Source organism: Danio rerio, chromosome 20 (genome assembly GCF_052040795.2).
Source record: "Danio rerio strain M-AB ecotype USA chromosome 20, GRCz13ab, whole genome shotgun sequence".
Lineage (NCBI taxonomy): Eukaryota > Metazoa > Chordata > Actinopteri > Cypriniformes > Danionidae > Danio > Danio rerio.
Window position 1 is genome coordinate 35179148 of NC_141040.1, and position 12672 is coordinate 35191819.

At 35.0% G+C, this 12672-nt stretch overlaps 1 protein-coding gene across 51 annotated transcripts in view; it reads left to right on the top strand.

The window, feature by feature from the left end:
- Positions 1-10222, top strand: part of otofa (otoferlin a) — a 147143-nt gene extending 136921 nt beyond the window's left edge. For 21 of the 51 annotated variants that reach the window (XM_087297134.1, XM_087297138.1, XM_087297087.1 and 18 more), the window contains 3 exons: positions 1802-1980; positions 2096-2196; positions 7013-8061. In XM_087297134.1, coding sequence (XP_087153260.1) covers positions 1802-1980; positions 2096-2196; positions 7013-7193 — 461 coding nt within the window. In that variant the 3' untranslated portion in view covers positions 7194-8061. Of the gene's footprint in view, positions 1-1801; positions 1981-2095; positions 2197-3795; positions 3998-7012; positions 8062-8137 lie in introns of those variants that run through there. The other 30 variants (XM_087297090.1, XM_087297089.1, XM_087297099.1 and 27 more) reach the window with 3 other exon arrangements.
- Positions 10223-12672: the final 2450 nt, after the last annotated feature.

A 12672-nucleotide genomic window follows, 5' to 3' on the forward strand; every position in this document is an offset into this window, starting at 1 on the left:
CTGTTTTACATGTTATAGCACATCATTCGATTAACGTCATTGCAGCACAGAGAAATTGGATGCGAGTATAAACTGCTGGAAGAGTGTTGTTTTAATGGAGTTTTATACTGCATGCAAGAAAAAATCTCTGCATTTTGCGGTGTGTGTCTGTAGTCCTTCACTGACTTAAGTGCAGAGAATAGTGTCAAACAGCCATGTGTGTATAGACTATCCTGTCGCTAAAAAAGATGAATTGTCCTACATGACGGTAGTTTGGTTGCAGTGTTTACATGTCTCTACTGCACTTCAATAATGCGACTAAAATCGGCATACTCCTTGTCTTAGTTCAGTTTCTGTTAAGTTTGATTATGACCTTAATCAAATTAAGGTAATCAAAAATCTGTTTACATGGTAGACTCTTAATCAGAGTATTGTCTCAATTAAATTATTGGTGTCCATGTAAACCATAGACTGTAAAAGATTATGGATGTAGTATCAGTGATGTCACCCATAGGTTTTTGAAGAACCAAAAAGAAGCTACCAGTAGGCGTGGCCAACCGTCAACATTTTGTTTGCCCGTCATCGCACCAACTGGGGAATACCAAAAAAGGTCAAAGAGGCGGAGCACGTGTGGAGCGACAGACTTCTGCCGGCATTTTGCTTAGGCTTTTATTTGAAAGAAATGCTTAATACTTTATTGTCTGTTACCCAGTTTGTGTTTTGACCACATGTGCTTGGTTGTGTACTATATCAATAATGTGTAAAGTCTTTTAAAAAAATGTTGTAATACATTGAGCCACTGAGCATTGTTCTTATGACGTTTTTCTACAGGAGAAAAACACAAATTACTTCTAAATACTTTAAACACTTTTAACACGGACTATAGTCTGTGTTAGTAAATCCAAGACTAGTCATGAAATCCAGGCATAGCACTGCATGGCAATGCTTCAGATGACTGTTCTAGAGCCTACAGCTAATCAGTCTGTCAGATTCTTGAGTGCATTACAGGCCTAAAAAAAAAAAGATAAATTATTTTAAACAAAACAAATCAAAAATAGATATGATATATAAGTACATAATTTCACTCACCTGGGAAATGGAGGCCACTTGAATGGTTTGTGAGCACAGTTAATTGCACACAGCATGCCATATCATCTGATAATTGTAAGAAATAATTCCAAAAGACAACTGACTGTGTAAAGCTGCATAAAACATAAAAATAGGATGTATATGCAGATTTCAGCAGTTAATCAGCTGTAATCAGCGGAGGTGAAGTAACAGTGACCTACCTAGTTGTCACTCAAGTGGCCACACCCTTAATTATGCAGACCTAATAAAACCTAATATAAAGGAATTTTATTGTTGCCCTTGTTTTTTCTTTTAAATTCACACCCCTCAGTTGTCATGAAGGATAATAGCTATATACACCTAAATTGTTCTTTGTACCGGGCTGTAAACACTTTTTTTTTTTGCTTCTGTAAAGTTGGCCATTTTAGTTGTGGGTTCATTATAAATTTGCTCTGTATGGAGCCAGGACTAGTGGAATTTTGATGAATTTCACAGTTTCAGTTACTTCCGTACTCAATGTCACGGACATTAGATGGTCTTTCATATATCACCTTCTACAGTACAGTGTTCAATTTGAACAGTCATTTTCCAACTCTGCATTTCTTTTGTATGTTTTTTAATGTCATGAAATATGTCTTACATTTCATTTATAGTGATCTTAAAAAGGTCTTTAAATGTCTTTCTTTTGATTAAGTAAATCTTGTAGAAAGCCTGTAACTCTTTTAAGAGTAAATCCTTCTGATTATTTTCACAGGTGCGATTGAGTTGGACTTGAATAAGTTTCCGCGTGGGGCAAAAACAGCCAAGCAGTGCTCTCTAGACATGGTTCTCAAAGAGCATGAGCTGCCAACCATCTCCATCTTCAAACAAAAGAGAGTCAAGGGCTGGTGGCCATTTGTGGCCCAAAATGAGAATGATGAATTTGAGCTAACGGTGAGTTTATAGAATGTTGTTAATATCTGCTGCTTGATCATTTGTTTTCCAGCATATGTTGTGCTAAAATAAGTGCATTCGTTTTTGAGCTCATTGATATTTTACTTGTTTACAGGGAAAAGTAGAGGCAGAGCTCCATCTGTTGACAGCAGAGGAGGCAGAGAAGAGTCCAGTCGGCCTGGGGAGGAATGATCCGGAGCCACTTGAGAAACCAAAGTAAGACATATAGATGTTTGCTCTAGCTCACATGGTGCCCATCTGAGAAATAATGCAGTTTCAGCTTATGAATAATATCTTATCTGATATACTGTAGATAATGAAAGTCTTTGCCTTAAAACTTAACACAAAAATGTAACTGAAAGATAAGACATAATATTGCATGCATTATGAGGTATAAAGCTGCCTTGGGAAATAAAAGTAGTGCAGGGTGCCTGGAGGATCTTAAATTTAGGTCTCAAAAAGTCACTGAAATTCACTGAAGTATTGGGTTGTATGTATTAAATACTTTTAAACAGGTCTTAATTTTCCTCTGTTCATGTAAAGCTACCCAATCGGTACAACCAACAATCCATCTAAAAACATTTAACAAAAGTACAATTGATTAACTTTACTTACCAATATGGTTTAATTATCTTCCTTACATCCTTACAATGCCAGTTGTTTAAAAGTTCTCAATGAATTATGCATAGTTGTATGTTGTAAATGAATTCGGTTTAATATAGTTTTTAAAACTTGTCATTTTTAAGTTATGGTAATATATAACTGTGTTTTGACACATTATTTAAAATATGTGGCTAAGAAATAACAGAATTTAAATTTTAATGGGGCAAGTAAAAAAAAAAAATATTCAATTGGCCATTCCAAAATATCCTTTGTGTTTTGTCCTGTAAAAGTCAGAAATTTCATTCATAATGGTCTTAAAAAAGGCCTTAAATTTGACTTGGGGAAACCTGCAGAAACCCTGCAGTAGTTGTTAGTTAGTTAGTAATAAGTAGAGTAGAAGAAAGAAGAAGCTGCAATTGTGATACTACTGTACAGTTCATACTGTGGTTAGGGGTCTGTAATCATCACAGTTGCATTTACAGTTCTTGATCAAACCCATTAAAACAGTAATCTACTGAAATATTATATATATATATATATATATATATATATATATATATATATATATATATATATATATATATATATATATATATATATATATATATTTTATATTTATATATATATTTTTTTTTATTTTTTTTTTTTAGCACATTTAATTCAGTGTCAAGTGATCTTTCAGAAATCATTCTTATATGCTGATTTGGTGCTATTGATTAAACCAGAATGTATCAGCATTCATATGTTCAAAAGAGCTGATTTATTTAAGTTTAATTATTAAACTAATTATTACATCATTGCTAAAACTAATTCTTTTATAAAATTGGACTGACATTTGAATCTGATTCATCAATATTTCAGAAAATAAAGTTGTAATGTAGCTAAATAAATTCACAAAACCCTAGTTTTACACTGAAGCAGAAACAGACATGCACTTTACACTCCATACATGGAGTATTTTGGGTCTACAGTCTAATTATACAGCCAAAGAAAGAAGACATAAAGAGTCTCATATAAAAGCTGTAGATAATTATAGGTATGACACAAACACTGCCAGATGAAATGGGCTTAAGTCAGAAGCATTTTCTTCCCTTTCTAATATTCCCACTCTCCTGTTTCACATCCTTCCTTCCTCCTGTGCCTGCCCTTTCCTCCGCCTACCCTTCCCGTTCGTTTCCTTCATTCCAACCTCCATTCCTGTTTTGGAAAAAGTCGTCCAGACACCAGTCTAATGTGGTTCATGAACCCTCTGAGGTCCATACGATACTTCATTTGGCACAACTACCGCTGGCTGATCCTGAAGGCTCTGGCTCTGCTGCTGCTCCTTCTCCTCGTTGGGCTCTTCCTCTACTCTATTCCTGGATACCTGGTCAAGAAACTCCTAGGGGCTTGAGGAGAAATGGGAAGACCACTGGTAGCCCATTCTCTGTGCCTTTGTTTTCTTTGCTTGCTGTCTTTTCAGCTTTTCACAGCTTTTCTGAGTATATCTGTATTCTTGTTACTCATACCATTTTTAAAGGCCCACGATATGGATCTGAGGGATTGTGGGGGATTCGTTGTTTTCCATTTAGTCACCCCTCTTTCATCCCATCTGTTTTTTAATGCATATCTGTGTGTCATTTTGTGTCTCAGGTCTTTGTGCTTGTCATTTGCCTATGGTTGTCTGTTTGGGGCTAAAGACTTGCATTTTTTATTATGGATTTTTGAGATTTGTCATTGACTGTCTGCTAATGTGCTTTCTGAACTTACATCTGTTGCCTGATCTGTTCTTTTACTGCTAAACCCACTTTAAATTTACAGTATCATGCAAATATGTGGTAGTCCTAGGTGAATGTTTTTACTCACCCTCATGTCGTTGCTAACCCGATTGACGTTTTATTCTTCTGTGACTCACAGTAATCAGAAGAGAATGTCAAAGATAACTTTTTTTGGGTTGTTTAAAAGTGGACAAGCTCAAAATATTTCCAACCCTGTTTTACCTGATTTAAATGTTGTACACTTCAGTCTGACAACAGTGCAAATGGACAACAAATACAAACTGGATACCTCTACATGCAGGTCTGAAATGGTTTGAGCTTGCCGACTTTCAATGACTTTCAGAGGTTAGGTTGGCCACAAAAGACCACCTACTCTCTGTCAACTGACCTAATCCCCTGTGTTGTGTTAATTGATTGATTGATTTTATTTGACAATTTTAAGAAAAATATACAAACAAGTCCAATTAGACTAATTCATAAATACTGTATTTTAAAAACTGTCATGGATGAAAAAAAAACACATGCTTATTTCCATTGTGGTCCTTAATACTCTTAAAAAATGAACAAGCAAATCATAAATGGAGTGCAAACATCATCAGCTCAGCAACTCACTACAACAAAATCCTCAACTTCAATCATAAAACAACAATTTTTTAATTTCCCTTCTAAAAACACTCTCAAATTTAATCTCTTTCAAATTTCTAGGCAATTCATTTTAGGCAACGTAGTTAGTGCACAAGTGTTTCACTCTTAAATCTACAATGATAAATATCCCTGTTACTCGCTCTTGTAGAATGACAGTGTACCTCACTAACTAAAACATAATAATCAATAAAATAACTTAACTTTAAAAAAATACTTTTACTACAATTTTCATTATTTAAATGGGAATTTGTGTTGAAAATTCAATACCATCTTTGGTGTTTTCAGTCAAAATTGTCTGGCCTTTGAATATTTGCTTACAAACTGTTTGTAATGTTATGTTATATCATCACCACATACTGGATTGAACTGATTGTCTGATTGATGTATACTTGAGTTTGAGTTTTTAGGTGATGAATTCATTCTTAGTGGATAATGTGAGATTTTAATTCATTTTCAAATATTTTCTAAGTGATGTTTAACAGAGCAAGGAAAATGTTTACAGTATTTCCTTTCATTTTTTCTTCTGGAGAAAGTCTTTATTTCTTTTAGTTTTGCTGGACTAGCTGGACATATAGTTTCAAGTAGTCTTGAACACCTTGATAAGTTGCATACACTGTGCTTGATTCGGATTGGAGCAAAACTGTGAAGGGCTGCGGCCCTCTAGGAATCGAGTTTGAGACCTATGCTGTACAGCATGTGAACTCTCCTATTCACTTCAATGGCCAGTCGCTAAGCTCAGACCAATGAGATCTGGGATCCTTTAGTTCCAATAGGAAATAAAAAAAACCTGTTCTAATTGAAAAAAAAAATAGCTGAGAACAAAAAAAAAAATTCAAAATGTGCTATATTTGGTTTTTCCACCACAAGTGTAACAAGCTATAAATTAAAAAGTGATTCAAAACACTTTAGGAGATTGTTAAATAATGTGCTAACCAGAGAAGATTTCAACTTTGCCGTCTGTATTCTTTAGTTTAATGGCAAAATATGACAAAAAAGCACAACTTCCTCCTACAGTCCTGATTCTAACACAGACCCACAACAGAAATGAAAATGGCTGCTCTTCATATTGTTTATATATGTTGTCTCGATTCAAATTTATTTGAAAATTTCTAAATGTCATTATTGGTCTTTAGTGGACAAAGTTAGTTCATTTGTGTTCAGCAGAAGAAAATAAGTCATAAAGGTAAAAAAAAAAAATACTATAAAATTTTTAAAACTATCAAATTTGATCAAGTGTTCATACAATGAATGTCGATGGGAATGTTGTTCGGATCCCATTTAAACTTCCTTTATGAACATAAAACATTTTTTCAATATCTTATGTGGTCAGCAGCAGATGAAAGTTAGTCATAATGGTTTGAAACTACATTTTTTGGGGTGCACTATGCCATTAAGAGCCCGTGGGCTAAAGTTTTCCCATGGTAAAGTCCCCCCCAACCAATCAGAGAAGAAATGGAAAAATGATGGGTTTGATTGGGGTGAATCCCTCAATTAGAGATCGCCATTTCTAATTTTACACATTCTTTTGTGTATTTGTTTAATTGCAGAGCTACAAAAAAAACTGAAATTAAATGTATCAATTAAATGTGAATTTATCAGATTTTAAAGGGTCATGAATAGCCTAAAGCACTTTTTTTTTAGATGTTGACAGATATTTTGCCCCCCATTGAACTCCATTGTGTTATAAATGAGATTATTATAATCATTTAATCATTATTGAAATGATTAAAGTATTATATATATATATAATTTAAATATTTAAATATTTTTAAATTAGGAAGTTACCATGGCAACTTTAATGGAACACAGTTTGGTATATTTAGCTTTGGCTCACCACCCTCAGTCAAGTTTGGTTTTTGACCCTTCATAAGAAAAAAATTTGGGCACCCCTGCTTTAAGAGATCAGGATACCATCATCCTACTAACCACTAACATATATATTACCTCTCTTCCTCCATCTTCCATGTTTCACCTTCCAACTCACCACCTCCTACCTACCTTCATCACCTCTTCACATCCAATAACAGCCGGCCCGACACCACCTTCCTGTGGTTTCTGAGCCCACTGAAGGCCATCCGCTACCTGATATGCAACCGCTACAAGTGGCTCATCATCAAGATTGTGTTGGCTCTGCTGCTGCTGATCATGGTGGGCCTGTTTCTCTACAGCATGCCAGGCTATCTGGTCAAGAAGCTGCTCGGGGCCTAAAGAGAGATCTGAAACGTTAGTTTGAGAGATTCTGATTTCTCAAGCGGCCCATTTCTTATTTTTGGTTAGAATTTAAAGCACTTCTTTAACTTTTAGAATTTAGCGTACCTCATGTTAAGCGCAACGTATCAAATATCTGGACTTTTTAGGTATCGGTTTGCATGTATTACCCAGAAAGATCAATTATCTTGTTTGTCTTTGTATATTTAAAGAATAACAACTCATAGGGAGAAAAGTAAAGCAGCAAAGTGTCTATTTTTGGTACGAAATTGAATAAGCTGGTTGAGCATTTTCACGATTTATTCATATGAATGCATTCAGATTCAATATTTTGTCGTTTTGGTCTAGATGTGTTTGTGTTGCTGCTAAAAGCACAATAAGCATGCAAATTTGTCTTAAGAAAGATGACTTGTTCATCAGTAGCTGCAGTCTGAAAAAAAAATCATGATAGGGTTGCAGGCCTCGTATAGAGTATGTAATTTGATTACATTTTGCCTTGATGTTTGCACTTTCAGTCCCTGACACAAATCTTCTGTACTCCATAATGTTTATCCTTTATAGAAACACACAGACACAAGTAGAGGAATGATGTCTCATTTGACATTTTCAATTTAAACAATACGAGAATGCTCTTTCTTATACTCCATGCTGTGGATTGTGCTTGCGGTGTACACTAGTTTGCTTGCCGTTTACTATTGGTCTATTTAATGAATGGTAAACTAACCATGGATATGTTTGCACTGATTTTGGCTTGTTTATATAAAAGAGTGTATTTTTAATTCTTGTTTACAAGTGTGCAATATGGATTGATTTATTTATTTTTGTCAGTATGATGACATAATAAAATGAACTCATTGAAGTAAAAGGACTGAACGTGATTCTTGTTTCTATAGTTTGAGTATGCATGTGTGAGAGAGTTTATAACCTTGTTCTTTTTCACACAGTCGTCCAACTACCAGCCTGTCGTGGCTGTTGAGTCCGATTCGGGTGACCAGCATAATGTGTTGGCGGCAGTATAAGTTGGTCACAGTGGTGACTCTGCTCATCATAACCGGGCTGATCTTTTTGGGCCTCCTGTTCTTTTCTCTGCCTTCAGCTTTCATGCAGAAGCTCTTCAACATCTCTGGATAGTCTTCTGATGCCAGCACCTAATGCCCAGTCAATATTTATCATTTATGATTTAATGGATTTAAATAAAAGGTTACATATGAATATGTGGTATAAGTTTTTGTTCTGAAAATTATCAATTGTGTGTTTAGATTTTATTAAAATTATGCTTTTTGGCACATGGCAACAACCTGTTTTGCACTGTCTGGTTTAATTAATTTGTTATTTCAGTCATTTGTTTTAAAAAAATCATTTCCACCACACACAATGGGTAAAAACAATGTACCCATTTTTGTTGCGTGTATCATCAGAGTAATTTAGGGCTTTTGATTTAAAGCTACTTTTATGTAAAATTCAATATAATGTTATGACTGAAAAGCTTTCTATGAGCATGTGTTCTTTTTATTCATGACATTCATATAAAGTAGTTCAGCATTATAAATATTGCACATGTATGCATCTTGTTTTTATCTTACATAAAGTGGCTGTGGGAGAGTATAAAATTTTATATTTAATATTTTATTTCACTTCACGTGTGAACTTGGAAGACAAAACCTGCATGGCCATATTTTTGGCAATAGGCAAAAATAGGCACTTTATAGACCTGTCCAACTGATTATCAGCCAATCACATGGCTGCAGCTCAATGCATTTAGACATGTGTAACGGAGGCCAGCTGGTGAAGTTCTGTGCAGGTAAACCTCACTCCTCTGACCTCTAAAGGTGCTCTAGCGACAGATGTTAGAGGCCGTGGTCTTTAGCCTCCTTGGTGGAGCAACCGACTCCCATGCAGAAGGTCGCAGCTTTGATACCAGCTCGAAGCAGGTTGGGTGGCGTAGGACTGGCAGGGTTACACATGTTCAAGACGATATGCTGCAATTCAAATCAAGAATCAGAATGGGGAAAAAGTGACTTTGAATGTGGCATGGTTGTTGGTGCCAGAGGGGCTGGTTTGAGTATTTCAGAAACTGCTGATCTACTGGGATTTTCGTATACGACCATCTCTACGGTTTACAAAGAATGGTCTGAAAAAGAGAAAATATCCAGTGAGGGGCAGTTCTGTGGGCGCAAATGCCTTGTTGATGTCAGAGGTTAGAGGAGAATGACCAGACTCGTTCGAGCTGATAGAAAAACAACAGTAACTCAAATAACCACTTATTACAACCAAGATATGCAGAAGAGCATCTCTGAACGCACAAAATGTCCAAACTTGAGGCAAATGGGCTACAGCAGCAGAAGACCACACCGTCCAACAACAGGAAACTAAGTCTACAAATCACAAAGGCTTACCAATGATAGGTTCAGAATTTGACGTCAATAACATGAAAGCACGGCTCCATCCTGCCTTGTTTCAACGGTTCAGGCTGGTGGTGGTGGTGTAATGGAGTGGGGGATATATTCTTGGCACACTTTGGGCCCATTAGTACCAATTGAGCATTGTGTCAACACCACAGCCTACCTGAGTATTGTTGCTGACCATGTCCATCCCTTTATGACCACAGTGTACTCTTCTTCTGTTTGCTACTTCCAGCAGGATAACAGGCCATGTCATAAAGCACAAATCATCTCAGACTGGTGTCTTGAACATGACAATGGGTTCACTATACTAAAATGGCCTCCACAGTCAACAGAGCTCAATCCAATAGAGCACCGTTGGGATGTGGTGGAACGGGAGATTTGCATCATGGATGTGCAGCCGACAAATCTGCAGCAACTGTGTGATGCTTTCATGTCAATGTGGACCAAAATCTCTGAGAATGTTTTCAGTACCTTGTTGAATCTATGCCAAAGGCAAAAAGAGGTCCAACTACTTAGTAAGGTGTACCTAATAAAATGGCGGGTTAGTACATATGGATAAAATTAGATAGTTTTTAAATGCCATGCATGAATGCCATGTTCCATGAAAACATTTAGTAAATGTCCTACTGTAAACAAATAAAAACTTAATTTTTAATTATTAATGTGCATTAATAAGCACTTATTTTGTTTAATATTAAATCCAAATTTTCTCAACAAATTTTTTTTTATATTTTTTAACCATCAGATTACAGATTTTCAAGTTTGTCGGCCCAATATCTTATCCTAACAAACTATACACCAATAGAAAGCTTATTTCTACAACTTTAAGGTGGAATATAAAACTCCATTTTCAGAAATGTACGTTACACTTTGATGATAGTGTCACAAATGACTTTTATTGGATACTCACTTTTTGCATCCTCCTGCTCACCGTACAACGCCGAGGCGCAGAACTACACGTCGAGCTCCTATTGGCTGAGCTCGTCTCCGGGTTCAGGCGGGCCAATCAGCGCGGGCCACGGTACGACAGCGTTGAAATATTTTGCTTCTGGTTGGAGACCGGTGTTCCGGAGAATTCAGTTCCCCCTGTTCCCCCTTCACAGCGCATGCGCTAATTCTCAGTAATGACGTCATGCTTTCGCTTCGCTAGTGAATCAATTCGTGTTGGTTGTGAAAATAAAATAAGCAAAAATCGTGTTGGTTTTGCTGTATTAACAAGCCCAATGTTGGTTGCATTAAACATTTTTTATTATATTTTGAAATTGTTATTTTTGCACGCACTCATTAATTGTTTTGTTGTTAATGTCTGCGTGATGTGCGTGTTTTCTCGTGTTTCTTTCAAACAAGCATTGTCTTTCAAATAAGCCTTGTCGAGAAAATAGCACTGCAAAATTAGTGTCTCTTGTTTTAGGTAAGTCACGATGATGCTTGTAATGTTTAAAAATTGCATAGACTGTTAATGCAAACATTTGTCACTTATCTGCATATGAAAACACATGAGAACAGATTTTCTGTCTTTTTAATCTAATAATTGTCTCCAACAGTTATCATCTGCAGAAAGGACATAAACAACAATTAGGATACCAACAATTAGGATACAGCACAGAATACAATTAAAAGATAGGCTCAACATTTTTTTTTTTAACTTTTTTACTATGTATAAAGGGATGTTACCATTGAAAAGGCATGGGAATTTTTTTTTTACATTGCCCAAAGAAGTGTTAACTCCTATATATTACCTTTTGTGGATTTGAAAGGCACTACAGTGATGCTGGTGACATTTTTTAATGGTATAATTGTCTAAACTCTTATATGTTCAGAAAAGTGTATTTACAGTGATTTATGTTATTTTTGTGGATTACACAATGACCATATGCATTCACCTGCTTGGGTAAATGGGTACTTTTTTATTTTTAACAATTTTTGTACCTTTGTTACTTGTTAAATTGACAAAAGCTGTTAAAACTTTATTTTAATGTTTGAGGCAATTGTAGGTAATTACCCTGTATGATCTTTCAGATTGCCTGTGATTGATGTGGTTATCACCAGTCATGTGTTGGCAGAATACGGCTGTGCGATATTGAAAAAACAAAATAAAACTAATATTGCAATATTTTGTTGTTCTGCCTTATATATTGTGATATAAAAACTATTACACCAGATTGGTTAAATAGCTCTGTTAGAAAATAATTCATTATTTTACATTGATTGGCATGATTTTGTAGGGGACTGATTGAATCATGCATAAAACAATTTACAAGCATAGATAAACAGGGCAAAGACAAAACTGCTGAGATAAACAGTGTTTTGTGTTTGTTTGTTTTTTTTTTCATTTTTTTGTTTTTTTGGAGCATTCAGTACAGAAATTGAATAATCAAATGTAAATTAACACTAGTCTTCTCTATATAAAAAAACAAGTACAATTAATATTTGTTTAAGATATAAAAGTTTTAATTTCTTGTGCCTGAATGTATTAAACTCTTTGAAATCACAAGCAAATAATATTTTTTTTATTTAATTTTGGTTAAAATCTGCAGCTACTCCACAAATCACATGTTCTCTGAACTCCTGTGCTGCTCAACATTGCAGATGTGACTACTGCAGATGGGCACATTGCAATATTAATGCTGATAAGATATATTGTACAGCCTATAATGAAGAATATTATTGCTTAGCTTGCTTTAAACACTGGAAAATGTGCACGTATTTTTGGTTGGTTCGTTTAAAAAAATTTTAGCTTTTTTTTTTGCTAGTTTATATATATATATATATATATATATATATATATATATATATATATATATATATATATATATATATATATATGTAAGCATAATGTGGTTCAAATAGTAAACTCATTTAATGTAACATCCTTTTAATTTTGGCCTACTTATGTTTTTTTAGTGTACGAAATTGTTAGATTTAAATCTGATGTTAAAAAGGCATTGTATATTGTGTTTTCCAATCCTCAGAAAGTAACACTTTCCTCTGCTTCGGGAAAATCTGTACTCCTGTGTTTTTAATGTAAAGTCACTTTCTGAAGATACATGACAAGTTACGTAAATATGTCTTTT